Below are 15,087 nucleotides of genomic sequence, written 5' to 3'. Positions count from 1 at the left end.
CTTATTTATAAATCAGCAACCACGTTGGGAGGTTATCTGATTGATTTAAAGGAGGGGGGGAGGTGAGCCCCAAGCCCCAGTCTGTGACCTCACCTTCAGCGCTCATCCATGGGCCACGTTCACACAGGAATAAAGACACGCTTCTGTGTCCACTTGCTGAAATCAAGAAAGCTCTACTTTTGGCCCTAAAGCACTCATGCCTGAATGGCCAAACGAACTCCACACGCAGGAGCAAATAAATCACGTAAGAATCGAGTATGTAAAATTTATTAACATGTACCAGAAAGGAAGTTTCAGAATGAAGCCCTTTCCAAAGTGTTAAGTTTGCCATAAATAAACATTTATTCACTTTCGATTGATTACAATGATCGTTCTGTGATCAGGGGTTACTGTGCTCATGGACACAAGTTCCAAGATCTACTACATAGTTCTATCTTTCCTTTTGAACTTTAAAGTTTTTATTTTACAAATACAGTCTTTTTGTAAAAAGGCAGTTTTCAGTAGCAGAAAGTTCTGTTTCACTGTGTGGTATTATAGTTACCAGTATATCGAAAACATGTCAAGTCAACATGAACAGGATAACAAGATGTCACAGACTAAAGCGACTTCCCTTGGGCCTGGGGAAAAGATTTGTAGCTTTTTTTCCCAAAAGTCTAACCTCTAAGGCAACTGGTTTCTAAAATCCTCAAAATACATAAATATTCTTTAGTGACTTAACTCGTATGTTAACTAGATGTCCCTTTTCACCATCCCATCTATGAGCTTCCATGGTTTTCCCTGTGAGGAGGATTCCAGGAAATAAGTCACTGACCATACTGCGACCGACTTAACACAACTGTAGCTTCAGTAAATAGTTCATGGAATGCTTGAGGCTGGTGAGAGTTGTCTTGTAACCTGCCCCTTTAGTGGGCTGGGTTTACATAATGTATCTAAACTTTTATTGCAATCTGTAATTATGTACAGGAACAATCTTACAAACCTTGAATATATTTTATATATCCCCTTCTCTAGCCTTTCAAATGGGGCTTAAGAGAGAGAAAACTGCATCACTTCACTGCTGTAATGATTTAATAATAAATCAAGCAGACCTATTACCCACACGGATAATGATGCTCTCCCTAGGGAAGCTGAAATACGTACGGTCATCTTCCAGGTTCCCCTAGACTGGACCAGTGTAAAAAATTATCCCAAAGATGATGTTATTCAAGCCATTACCATGGAAGAACTAAAGTCAGCCCTTTGAATTTACAACTGAAGTTTGCAAAATTGATACTCTCCAAGAAAAAAACAATTTTCTTGCTCCTGTCTAAAGTTTCTGGCAGACTTGGAGTGTGTTAACCTAATACAGCATATACACTACATGCTAAATGCTATATACTTCAAGCAAATTTTTACATGGAGTACATAATACGTTGATATTATGATATACCAGAGACAAGACTGAAAACGCACGATTTAACAAAGAACCATTTTCCCCTTACATACTTCCTTTTATAATTTTTTTGTTTCCAACTTAATTATAAAAAGTAAATAAAGACTCACATATTTTCATTTCAGTGACTTGATGCCATGAAGAATCAAGTATGAAGATATCCATCATCAGTTTATAATATAATTACACTATAGGACAAAGACAAGTTTTAAAAATAAGTTCTAATGTGTATGGCTAAATGCTTCAAATAGTTTACATTTACTGATAAATAACAGCATTCCAAATTATGGACATTTAATAATGATTAAAACTTGTAAATTGTATCACATATTAGAATACATTAATCAGCACAAGTTTTCGTCATTTACATAAAATTATAGTTAGTAGAAGTTGAAAAATTTGGTTAACAGAAAAATTTTTCCAATACCTTGGAGTACACAGAATCAAAAAAAGTAATCACACCATGGAAAATGTAAAAACCACGTAAACTTGAATTACCCTTGCAATAATACAGTTGTTTTAATTCAAACTTTCATAATTACAAGGTTTTAAAAACAAATGGAATCCATATTAAAGGTACGTTATCACTAAAGTTTAAACAGATGTTAAGTCATGAGAAGTCTCTCATGAACCTCTATAAGGGCCCAGCCTTACCTCAAGTGGAATACAATTTTTAGCGATTTGAGAGTTAATGCATAGATGAAGAAAACGCAGGTACTGCTTGCAGAGCGGAACAATCCTATCCTACGCACTGCATCTGCCCAGACGCCATCCGTTAGGATGTTAGCTGTGACGGTACGTTAACGGTTCAAGAAAGACGTCATTGTCAGAGGAAAAGGACAGGAGATACCAGACTTGTACACTTAGTCTTTGACATAAAGGAACTGGCAACTCTCCAGGGCCTTCTATGATGCCACAGATTCAGCAGCTCGAGACAACTTTCGTCTTCCAGAGCAGGGCCTCGTCTTCCCTGGCCACTGGAGGGCGGGGCCTGCTTCCCAGCAAGTGACCTTCTACCCAAAGATGTGCTTCCACAAATCATCGAAAATGTTTCACTTTCTATCATCTAGGCTTCAAATGTGAAACTGAAAAACTTTTTCACAATAAAGAATCTATAATATATCCTTTGTTTAGCTTTTATAAAAAAATAATAAAGTTCCACGGGGTGTTATCTCTAAAGGAGCTGTAGAAATGACAGCTTGTAGGAACTGTAGCGGATACCCTCTTTCCCATCCCAACCACAGCGACGTCCGCTCACACGCACACTCGTGTGTACACAGCTCTTGGAAAACCATGGCAGCAGGACCTCTCCCCGAGCTGGCGCTTGTCGGTTATCTTACCCTTTCCTTATGAATCTCAGCCAGTCCTCAGACCCTCACGACTCGAGTTCTGCCCTGTGGCAGTGAAGGGCTAGAACCTGCTCGCCCACCATTTCCCTAATAAGCTATTACTTAGGCATTTCACACAACAGACAGGAGTTACTAGTCACCTGGGATGCTTGGTTACCCAGAGCACTCAAGGGGGAAGGAATGTCCTTGGGAGACAGACACAACAATAGGCTTCCCTTTGAGTTTAAAGGGCTGAAACTGGTACAGGGCAGGGAAGAAAGGAAGAAAGAGGAGAACGCCACCATGCTGACGATCTCATTCATAAGGGCTTTCCATGGACTCAGAAAGAGCAGATTATTAAAAAAAATAATAATAATAACTCTACTAAAAAGAGGAGTAATTACCTCCTCACCACTAAAAATGAACTCTCTCATCTGAAATCCGGAAAAGGGATTTGGCTGTTTACACTTATCAGCGCCACTCTTCCCAAATGCAGCCACTCTAACACTAAATTTGGCCCAATGTTTAAATTTCTCCTTGGTTTTGGTTTTCCTTTAAAAAATACGTAAACAAATAAGGACCAGGAAATCTGGGCTTATGAGACAAGCCTGAACACCAGCAGGAGCGGGGAAGGCCAGGAAGCGGCGCTGCGGGAAAGCGTCGGCCCGGCCCGCCGGCGGCCGGGGGCTCAGTCGCTCTCGGAGCCCTCCTTGTACTGTGCCCGGATGGCCTGGCCGTTCTGCAGGGGCATTTCTTCATAGTCACTCCTGTCACAAAAGAGACCCTTGATGCCATTCGGCTTTTGACAGCTCATCTTCTGTTCTTCTCTTCCACACTGACATGCCATTTCAGCAAGAAGGCATTTCACGGCTCCGCGCTCCCCGTTTCTACCGCCTGCTGCTCCTGCCCACTCCTCACCCCCCACCGAGCACCAGGGCCCGTTGCCAGGGAGAACTGCTCCTCCTGTGGGCACCACCCATGCCAAGTGTTCAAAAAAAGGAACACCGCTCAATCTAGTCAGAACAACGTGAAAACAGAACCCCATGGGATCATGGGACACCCCCAGGTGAAAGAAATGTCATAATGCCTTGCAAATCATTTTAGAATGATTAACAGCCTGTTCAGTAAATGCACAAAACCAGGCGCAACGCTCACCATAGAAGGCTTCAGAGAGGCAGGGACTTACCCATAGATCACATCATCGTCAGAGTCATTCAGCATGGAGAATGCAGGGTTGTCTTTCAGCTGGGACTCTGGAGGCCAACAAAAGCATTATGTGATTAGCCCGGGGAGGCAAGATGCTACCGGGAAAGGACAGGAGTCCGAAAGAGCGGGATTCAGATCCCCGCTTCCACCATTTATTATCTGTGTGACCTGAATGAGTCTCGCTCCCGAGCCTGTTTCTCGCGTTCGAGCCAGGGGCAGCATCACTACTTGGCAGGCTGCTGGGCAGACCGCGCGGTGGAAGCACCCGGAGCAGAGAGGCTCCAGGGGGAACCCTCCAACGGCAGCTGTGACCCGGCTATGTTCTCCCAAGTCCACGTGGGTAGCGGGGGCGGAAAACACCCGGGAGACCAGAGGCGCCCGCCCTGCTCCCTCCCACCCCGGGGAGGAAGCAAGCCACCCAGCCTCGTTTCTTCATCTCAGGAGGCACTAACTGCATCTTCATCACAGAGCTGCTGTGAGGCTCGAGTGGGACCTCTTCACGAAGGTGCTTGGAGAACTCACACAACACGGAAGTCAGGCGGTGGGCCTGAAATGCTACACCCCTGCCCAAGTGCCAGGAAGTCAGGAAGTTCCCGTCCTTTTCAGCCTGTGTGACAGTCTGGCTCTTCTTACATTCTGGCTTTCTCTGGATGGCCATGGCACGAGCGTGCAACAGACCTGGCTTCACACGGCTCAGGGACATGCTTGTGCCGGGACCCACTACCAGAACCACTGTTCCCGTCTTGTGCTGAAATGACACAGCACATGCTGTGTTCTAACTACGACTCAGGGCTCACCCTGCAGCTTACCTCATCCCTCTGTGCTAGGGTTGGGGGCCCAGCACTAACAGGGAACCCGGGAGGTGGGTCCTGAACTGCTGTGAAGCCATCTGGCCAGCAACCCAGCCCCAAGGTGGCTTACCATACAGGGCGTTCTTCGATGGAGAATACACAAAGGCCAAAGTGTAGAGGTAAAAGTTCAACAAGCCATAGAAAGATAAGAATTCAGCTGGTGATACTGGTCAAGGGAAATCAGCAGCCCCGGAACACTACGTGTTTGGACATTTCAGCTGGGGTCTTTGCTTTCAGTCTGGCTGCTCCTTCTAACCACAGCAGTCCTTTCCACTGCTCACCACCAGCGAGGACCTCGGGGTTCCAAGGCCCAAACAGCAGGACCCCAGAGGGCAAGCCCACAGCCAAAGGTTACAGTAACCTTTCAAGGTCACCTGTAAATAACAGGTGCACCGTGCTCTTTTCTATCCATGGAAACCTCTGGAGGTGGCAGGACCTGATGTGATCAAGTTACTCACAAAGGGCAGGAGGGCTGTGCACACATATGGGTAAATAAAGAATGCAATCAAGAACTGGAACAGTCTCTCAAACCAGTCGTTCTTCATCTTTTCTGCATTACAGACCCCTTTGAGAAGTTGATAAAAGGTTAGTGTGAAATCCAGCCACTAAAATTTGAAAAATCCTGCATTACTTCTAAGGATGTAAGAAGCCCCAAGGAAAGAAGCTAAGATATAAGGGATCAACTCTAAAGCGCCCCCTGATGGACGCCATCACTGAAAGGAGGAGTGGCAAGCTCCGTCAGCGGCCAAGCATCTGAAGAGGAGTTTAGTGGACAAGGAGCCTGTCCCACGGGTCTCAGGGACACGCAGGAACCGAAGGACATCCTGCTACCTTATGAGCCTTTTCTGGGGACACAGGCTTAAACTGCCCTAATCACCACAACCTGTGGACACCGCAGCTGGATACATCTGGGTGATGGGGAGAGAGGACTCTCAAATCGGGCTCAGCCTCCCCCTCAGTGCTCCGTGGGGGGAACAGGCACCTCGGACTGATGCGAGGTTCTGAATGGGGCTTGGGTTCCCGAAGAATCCCCAGGGACCCGAGAGCAGGGTGGGGGGGAGAGCAGCTGGGGAGTGTGACTCCCTCGGGACCGCTTCGCCCTGCCGAGCCTGAGCCGCCGCCCACGGGGGTGGGCCGTCGGGGGGCCCGCGGCACGCAAGGCACCACAGTGCGGTCACCTGCCTCTTCTTCACGTCTGCAGCCCGGACACGCTAACCACCCCGTGCAGAGCGTGGCCCTGAAGCCTGAAGGCTTCCCACTGAAAGGATATAATTCTGGTAGTGAGTTGACAGCTCAGCAACAAAATTGTCTTGTAATACTTGTGCTCCAAACCTTAAATAAAGGATGACGATGCTGAAAAAAAGGGGGCGGGACAGTAAGTAAACAGAGCTGAGGAAATGGCACCAGCTTCACAGAACTCATTCCGTTCACCCCGCGCACGTGGTCCGTTCACTACAATTTCCGCACGGACCCGTGCGCACCCCCGGGCCTGCGAGAGCACATGCGCACACGCACACAGCACCCCGGCCTCAGGTGCTTGGTCTCGGAGTCAGGAGGGCCGCTGCTGGGGCAGAAGCAGCTAAGCATGCCACAGACCATGTCGCAGCCCCGCATCAGGGGCCCGGAAGCACCCCATCGGCACGTCCTTCCCTTCTCGCACTGCCTTAGATCTCATTTCCACGACCAACTCCTACCACAAACGACAAGGCCCTGAGGAAGTCACATTTCCCTCCTCGGGCCCAGCGATCCTCACAGTGAGGAAGCATGGCGCCTCTGTTCAGACACCCGCCTGCGGATACACATGAGGACAGAAGGTTCTGAGGACAGGGAGCTCCGCAGCCGACGCGGCTCTCCCCTGAGCAACTCCACAGCCTCCAGATCGGCACCCCGCGCGCCTCTCCCCTCCCTGTGGTCCACTGTCCACAAGGACCAAGACCGATGATCGCTAACAAAAGCGCAAATCGGAGCCCTTCACCTCCCGGCTCTGACCCCTCCCAAGGGTTCCTTCCCATCCCCGAAAATAAACTGGGACTCCTCCTGGCGGCGTGCAGGGCCCGACCTCACCTCTCCGGGGGCCACCCTCCCTTCACGTCCTCACCTCCCGGGACACTGCTGTCCCCATGTGTCTGCAGGGCTCGTCCCTCAGGCCCCAGGCCAGTGTCCCCTCCTCAGAGAGACGTCCCCTCCGGTCCCTGTCTAAAGCAGAACCTCTTCTGCCGTCGTCACACATCTCGGTTTTCATTATAGGACGTATGCTATTGATCTACTTGTTTATCACCGTCTTCCTCCATTGGAACGCAAGCCCCGTGAGAGGGAGGAACTTGGTGGCCTGCTGAGCGGAGCAGACACGCCATACACACTTGTTGGACAAACAGTTGAGTCCCCTTGAAGCTTATATGAAGAAAGACCATAAAGGCAGAATGACTGCTGAGTCAGACTCTACGGAGGTCACCCTAGGTGTCCCACTGCCAACCTGCGGACTCAGACTGCATGAGAGTGAGGACGTGTGAGGGGCCGTGAAGGGTGTGAGAGAGAGAAAGGGTGTGTGTGTGCGGGGGTGTGAGAGGGAGTGTGTGTGAGAGGATATGTGAGAGAGTGAGGGGTGTGAGAGTGTGTGTGAAGGGGTGTGAGGGGGTGTGAGAGTGAGGGGGTGAGTGTGTGAGGCGGGGATGTGAGAGTCTGTGTGAGGGAGTGAGTGAAAGTGTGTGTGAGTGTGTGTGCGCGTAAAAGCGCGCGAGGGCGCATGAGGGAGCACGTGTGACAAGCAGAGAGCGCCTGTGCACCAGGCGCTGAGGAAGGGCTGCCTTCGCGACGCGGGCACTGGCTTCCAGGTGAACGCGGGTGCTGAGCGAGGCGCGAGCCCACGAAGCCCCCGCCGAGTTCGTGTGGTGTGGTGAGCGATGAGCACGACCCGCGGGAAGGGACGCGGGTGCGCACGGGAGGCCGCAGCTCAGGCAGCCGGGGGACCCAGAGCTGCCCTGCAGAGCCCGCCTCTCAGAGTCTGCGTGCGGTTCCCGCCTAGGAAAAGGGCTGGCAGCCACTTATTTGCCATCTAGACCGCCAAGGAAGAAAGGCAAGTGACCAGATTTGTTTCCCTCTGGACTTGGATTTTAGCAGAAGGAGACAAACCACAAACAGCCCGACGATGACCTGGCGTGCACTCACAGCAACAGCCTCGTCCCCGGGCCTCAGCCTCCGCAGACTGCCGCCGAAGCGTCCCCTCCCCCGGGGCCACCGCGCTGCAGGTCAAGGACACCCACGGTACCGAATTCAAATGCACCGTCCTCTCCTTGGAGCACCACAAGGATGCCAGGTGCCAAGAACGCACGCACGGCATTCTAGTCCTTTCCCCCGCGCTGGGCTGTGGCTGCTCCAACATGGCGCCGGCAGAGCAAGCAGGGGCTCGGGCCACACGGCTCAGCCCCGGCCACTCCCCGGGGCGTTTACAACACAACAGGAGCTCTCCCGGCCGCCGTGCACCCTCAGTGCCTGCCCGGCGCAGGAGGCCCTCTGACCGACTGAACAGATCTGGCTAGAAATGCCCCCAAATTAACTCTGCTAAAAGGGGAGAAAAGACACGCATGACAGGAAAATACAAATTCGCTGTTTTGCTTCTTGGAAGAAATAAAGTCTTCTTACCTAATGACAAGCACTACAAAAGTCAATGCAGTCAAAAATTTTAACCTGAGATCTGAAAAAGAAAGAAATACCCCATTAAACCACTTGGGAAGTAAATTCCATTCTCATCTCAGGGAGCTTAAAAATAAAGACAAAAAATAAGCAAAGCCTTCTGAACAAAACCCCTCCTCCCTCTGGACCTTAAGCCTGTGTGCACCTGAAGCCCAGAAGAAATGCTGTCCCACCTCCCCAGAGTCAGGGAGGATCCCCAGAGACACCATGGCCATTATTATTTGATTGTGACAGATTGAGGGAAAGGATCCTAGGAGATCAGGCGAGTTGCCCTGACTCAGGACTAGGAAAACGGCCCCAGCCACCTCCTCTGCAAGGTACGATTCTGGAAGGATTCAGGCAGCTCCAATGGCCACACTGGCACCCAGGGCCCCAGGGGGCTTCCACCCCACAGGCCTGCCTCCAGCGCTGGTCTGAGGCCCAGAGTTACCCATTCTGCCCTGTTGTGGCTCCCCAGGGACTGAAGGCACTGGTCTCCCCCCCAGCATGAGGGAGTGGGACAGGTCCCCATCCAGGTCAGGCCTCTTGCTGGGTGGACCCCAGCCACTCCTCCCACTGTGTGAGGTCAACTCCTGGCCCACCTTGCCTTGCGCAGTTTGCGATGCGGCACTTACCGACATAAGGCATGTGACGTAGCTCGGAACAGGCCCGCACCATCAAGAACAGAAGGTATAAAATATACACAGCTGCCACCACCATGAAGAAAATCTTCATTCCCTAGAACGACACGAGATGGGCAACTGCGTAAGAACAGGGGCTCAGCACTGCTCCTCCCTCCACCACCACCACAAGCAGGGAAGCCAAACATTTTTTTTTTATATTCTTATGTTAATCCCCATACATTACATCATTAGTTTTAGATGAAGTGTTCCATGATTCATTGTTTGTGCACAACACCCAGTGCTCCACGCAGAATGTGCCCTCCTCAATACCCACCACCAGGCCAACCCATCCTCCCACCCCCCTCCCCTCTAGAACCCTCAGTCTGTTTTTCAGAGTCTATCGTCTCTCATGGTTCGTCTACCCCTCCGATTTCCCCCGCTTCATTCTTCCCCTCCCGCTACCTTCTTCTTCTTCTTTTTTTTTTTCTTAACATATATTGCATTATTTGTTTCAGAGGCACAGATCTGAGATTCAACAGTCTTGCACAGTTCACAGCGCTTACCAGAGCACACACCCTCCCCAGTGTCCATCACCCAGTCACCCCATCCCTTCCACCCCACCCCCCACTCCAACACTCAGTTTGTTTCCTGCGATTAAGAATTCCTCATATCAGTGAGATCATATGATACATATCTTTCTCTGTTTGACTTATTTCACTCAACATAATACCCTCCAGTTCCATCCACGTCGTTGCAAATGGCAAGATCTCATTCCTTTTGATGGCTGCATAATATTCCATTGTATATATATACTTTTTTTTTTTTAAGATTTTATTTATTTATTTGACAGAGAGAGACACAGCGAGAGCAGGAACACAAGCAGGGCGAGTGGGAGAGGGAGAAGCAGGCTTCCCGCCAAGCAGGGAGCCCGATGTGGGGCTCGATCCCAGGACCCTGGGATCACGACCTGAGCCAAAGGCAGACGCTTAACAACTGAGCCACCCAGGCGCCCCGTTTTGTTTTGTTTTTTAAGATTTTATTTCTGTAGAGCCAAACATTTTTAATAGGAGCCTAGAATCCTGAAGGTCACACTCCATAACACAGAACAAGAACGTGTTCCCACCGCTGCGACTTCCTTGGCTAGACTCGGCCTCTCATCCTGTCTGTGAGCACAGGTGGCTCACCAGGGGACAGCCTCAGCCCTTGCTAGTCAGATGAGCCAGAATCTAAGCTCCTTCCATGACGCACGGAAAGCTCCTAGCACAGGGCCTGGACGTGGCAGGTGCTCAATACACCAGTGGCGGGTCTTCAGCTTTTTTCAGTTTTCTGCAGGTCTCTGGTTTCCAGTGTTTCCCCTAGTAACAGACATTGGCCACTGACTGAGAAGGGGAGAGGTGACCACAACCACGGCGATGGCTAGCCTTGCTCAAGTCCTTCCAAGTGCTGGCCAAGTGCTTCGCGTTCCTGGTCAATTCAACCTGCGCAACAACTCTTTAGGAGAGACTGCAGTATTACCCCTTTCGCAGAGGGAAAACAGAAGACTCGGGAGGGTTGGAGGCAGGCCCCCAGGAGCACAGGTTTGACCAGCAGGCTGTCCAGGAAGCTGGTACGCTGGCCCAGGTACTAGCCCCCTGTGACCTCAGACAAGACCCTTGACTGCCCCTCCGTTTCCTCACATGAAAAATGAGGGGACTGGACCAGACAAAAGCTCTAATAACAGATTAACATGAACCTATATTATTTTATGTAAATCTGGGGAGTTACACTCAACCAACAGCCCTTTGTATATGATCTATCACTGGGGTCTGCACAGTCTTCCCTGAGAATGTGTCAAAGCAGCTCTTCCCTGTCCCTTCCTTTGGTGTCACGCCCTCAAGGAGAAAAGGCTGCTCTGAGGCCGAGCCCCTCACACACATGGCCTCAAGCCTTCCAGGGGTGTCCAGCGCCCCTCTCAGGCACAGCCCTCACTGGGCCTGCCCTGACTCAGGTCTCCTGCATGGCTTCCTCCGAGGCCCGCGCCCCACACAACACTGCAACAGCGCCTCCCTTCCCTGGCCTGGAATGCGCCCCTGCTTTCCGGCTCCAGGCGCAACCCCTCCCCCCAACAACCTTACTAAAGCATTATGAGTCTAACAAAGAACAAAACCCAAATAAAGACACCTCCTCCCCCTAGTAACTTGGGCCCACTGTCCGTAAGGACATGGCTGGCAGGACACCACACACTGGTCTGTACTTACTAAGCCTTCTCTCCCTCACAAGGTCCTATATGCTTTGAGGACAAAGATCATGGCACAATGTTCATAAGGCATACACCAAGCAACCTTCAAAACTCCTCAAACTTCTAAATAATGGGATGGAAAGGCTACCGGCACTCCCCTGCTGAACTCTGGTTAAGAATCAGGTGCTCGTACTACTTGCTAGGACATGCGTCGTCTCAACACAGGTTACACATCTTTCAAGATATCATCATTCACTAAACCTCCCTCTTTCTCAGAGGCCATTCCCATAAAGAACCACAGATTTTACCACTTCACGGGAAGCTCTGCAAAGCCTCCAGAGAAATGCTGGATATCACCCAAGCTCAGGATTCAACTCTGTACCTCTGGGACTGCCCTGCTGGGAGCATGCCTCCTAGACACCTTGCAGGGCTCCCTCTGACCCCCGGCACCTCGCACATCCACACCTGGGCTCAGCAGCCAGCTGCGCCCAGGAGGGGCTGCCCTGAGATGCCAAGGGATAACGATAAACCTGGAGACTCGAGGGAAAGCCACACTTGGGGTTGACTGCCATTTGCGGACCTCTGTGTAAAATAAAGACACTGGACCCCTTGTTTGAAAGTACAAAGTATTCTCAATTGGTGAGAGCAGAGCATTACCCAGGGTGCTGGGCCCTGTGGCTGCCAGGCCTGCAGGCCCACACAAGCTGGCCTGGCCGCTCCATTCATTCGCTTGGAAACCTTTCTCGACTTTAGAGAGTTAAATGAACAAAAATGTTTTCTTAATTGCTCTACAATGTTCCTAAAATCTGACACACCTTCTGTGCCTCAACCATAAACCAAGGAATGGGAGTGACAACTTTTTTTTAAAGGATTTTTTATTTATTCATTTGAGAGAGAGCCACTGAGACCGGGGCGCGGGGCGGGGCGGGGGGGGGGGGTTCAGGTAGGGTTAGAGGGAGAGACAGGAGACAGACTCCCCACTGAGCAGGGAGCCTTACAGATGCGGGGCTCAATCCCAGGACCCCGGGATCACGACCCGAGCTGAAACCAAGAGTTGGATGCTTAACCAACTGCGCCACTCAGGTGCCCCAAGACGACCTTCTTTTAAAAAGAATTTTAGTGTTTATAAACAAATATTACCTCTAGTCCTGGAAAACTAAGTCTGGACATTTAGCAAAAAGACATATTAGGTGAAGAAAGCTCATTTCACCCCAAACAGCCGCCTTCTAAGCAAGGGCGACTTCTACCGAATATTCTTTCAAACTTTTTTTTTTTAAGATTTTATTTATTGGGGTGTCTGGGTGGCTCAGTTAAGCGTCTACCTTCAGCTCAGGTCACGATCCCGGAATCCCATGTTGGAGGCCCACATCAGACTCCCTACTCAGCAGGAAGTCTGCTTTTCCCTCTCCCTCTGCCCTTCCCCCTGCTCATTCTCTCTCTCACTCACTCTCTCAAATAAATCTTTTTTATTTTAGAAAGAGAGAGAGAGAGCACAAGCAGAGGGATCTGCAGAGGGAGAGAGAGAAGTAACTCCCCGCTGAGTAGGGAGCCTGGCAGGGGTTCTATCCCAGGACCCCAGGATCATGACCTGAGCTGAAGGCACACTCTTAACTGACTGAGCCACCCAGGCGCCCCGACAACTTTGTTTTTAAAAGCTTATTTCTCATACTACTCACACATTTTTCCAAATTTTACACCCGTGAACCTTCTATAGGCTGCCCTAAATAGCCAGTTAGCAAGCTCATGTCAGCAGCACATTTTAAGTTACCAAATTGAGTATTTTTAAAAAACTGCATTTAAAGAAAACCCTCAGGCATCATTAATAATCCTTACCTGAAAATTTCCTGTGTCAACTCGGTACTGGTACATTGGATCGTGTAATTCATTAACTCTGAAAATACAATATTATAAAAAATCATAGATCAATAACTAGCTTACTTTTCATTGTATACTTTCATTTGGCTTTTATTTATTTTATTTTATTTTTTTAAAGATTTTATTTACTTATTTGCCAGAGAGAGAGATAGCAAGAGCAGGAACACAAGCAGGGGGAGTGGGAGGAGAAGCAGGCTTCCCGTGGAGCAGGGAGCCCGATGCGGGACTCGATCCCAGGACCCTGGGGTCATGACCTGAGCCAAAGGCAGACGCTTAACGGCTGAGCCACCCAGGTGCCCTTCATTTGGCTTTTTACAAAAACTTTTTAACAGAGGGCAGTGCCTGGCTGGCTCAGTCAGATGAAGATGACACTTCATCTCGGGGTTGTGAGTTCAAGCCCCACATCAGGTGTAGAGATGATAAATAAATAAATAAATCTTATTAACATAAGCAAATTAACCAACAGTAAGATTTTTAAAAAGTAATCCTAAATTTCACATTGTAAATGCATCTAGTGCTACTGAACTGTTTGCCTGCAGTTGTCTACACTGTGAAGTCACAGTATTTTTCATTACAAAAAGTCCCTCTCTCTCCTGCAACGTCAAGAACTGTTTTCAGGCACCTTTCCAATGGCATGGATGGGCACTGGGGAGAGACGAGTACACAAAGAAAGCTATAAAAGTCCATGCCGACTTCCACGCAACTCGTTTTAAAGTGAAGCTGGATAGCTGAGGAGGCAGGGACAGGGCAGGGAGACGAGGCGGGCTGAATTCTGTCATTACTGGGCCATGGAGTCAGACGTGCCAAGGGCCAAAACCATAACCCTGGAATGGAACTCCTTTCTGCAGAAAATCCCACTCAGGTGCATCGGGCTGTGACCACATTAGGCTTGTGCGTTGGTCCCATTTTACAGAAGGACAAAACCACTATGTCACCATAAGCCTTGGGAGCCAGTGCAGGGATGGGGATGCAGGGATGGGGAGTTCACGGGTGCAAGCCCAGGGAGAAACTAAAGCTTCTGGTGGGGAGGAGCGAGCCAGGCCCCCTGAGTACCGTTCCTACAGACGACAACGTCTTTGCCACCTTGAAGGAGAAATCTTTCCAGCTGAGACTAGAACTGTGTTACCTACATGCCAGTCAGGCTGAAATGAATCCTCAGTTCAAGTCACACTATCAAGTCTTGAAACCCTGGTGACAGATTCCTTTCTGGATGGGTTCACAAAATACAGTGAGACTTTGGATCTGTCCACCTTTGTCAAATGCTTTCCATGCCTGAGGTTTCACACATAACAAAATTACTCACGTCTGCCATATTCCCAGTGTGACAGAAGCCAACCACAATAGTCCAACAATGAAGAATTTAGGCAAATAGAAAGTCAAACACTTCCTTTCTCCCTAAAAATCAAAGAAAAAGTAAGAAATAAGTTAGTAATTCTAGCAAACCATTAACCCCTAGTAGACCACACTAGATCACAGACACTCCGATCATTTCTACATAGCATGCACTCTTCCGCTGACGGAGGCTGAAGACAGATTCTCAAGGAGACGTTGATCGTAAGGACTGTCACCAGAGTGTGGGCCAGAAGGACGGGGTCTCGGACCCCCTCTGGCGGGGCTGGGTGGATGCTCACCTGGACGCGTACCCCGTGATACACACAGAGCCAGAAGAGCAGCAAGGCACATAGGAACACGGACTGAAAGAGATCGTCCAGCATGCCCGGAACCCAGCTGTTGACCAGAAAGGAGAGCGGGAAGAACGGATCTGGAAGGCAACAGACAGAAGGGCCTGATGGACGCAGGCTCTCCCCACCCAGCACAGGGCATCCGTCCTCTCGGTGAGGGCAGGACTCACCATCACCTTCTCCTCAGTCAGAGCCAAAGGGAG

At 49.9% G+C, this 15,087-nt stretch overlaps 1 protein-coding gene across 4 annotated transcripts in view; it reads right to left on the bottom strand.

Annotated features, from left to right (window-relative positions):
* Positions 1-251: 251 nt before the first annotated feature.
* LOC118001844 (transmembrane protein 181) overlaps positions 252-15,087 on the bottom strand; it is a 70,893-nt gene continuing 56,057 nt past the window's right edge. For all 4 annotated transcript variants that reach the window (XM_034992010.1, XM_034992012.1, XM_034992011.1 and 1 more), the window contains exons 9-17: positions 14,834-14,964; positions 14,506-14,597; positions 13,161-13,218; positions 9,122-9,224; positions 8,457-8,508; positions 6,088-6,170; positions 4,888-4,977; positions 3,947-4,013; positions 252-3,527 (exon numbers count right to left, since the gene is read on the bottom strand). In XM_034992010.1, coding sequence (XP_034847901.1) covers positions 3,449-3,527; positions 3,947-4,013; positions 4,888-4,977; positions 6,088-6,170; positions 8,457-8,508; positions 9,122-9,224; positions 13,161-13,218; positions 14,506-14,597; positions 14,834-14,964 — 755 coding nt within the window. In that variant the 3' untranslated portion in view covers positions 252-3,448. The remainder of the gene's footprint in view (positions 3,528-3,946; positions 4,014-4,887; positions 4,978-6,087; positions 6,171-8,456; positions 8,509-9,121; positions 9,225-13,160; positions 13,219-14,505; positions 14,598-14,833; positions 14,965-15,087) is intronic.

This window comes from Mirounga leonina, unplaced genomic scaffold (genome assembly GCF_011800145.1).
Source record: "Mirounga leonina isolate KUSES-001 unplaced genomic scaffold, KU_Mleo_1.0 Mir_54, whole genome shotgun sequence".
NCBI lineage: Eukaryota > Metazoa > Chordata > Mammalia > Carnivora > Phocidae > Mirounga > Mirounga leonina.
The sequence above is the reverse complement of the archived record's forward strand: the minus strand, read 5'-3'. Positions and strand labels throughout refer to the sequence as shown.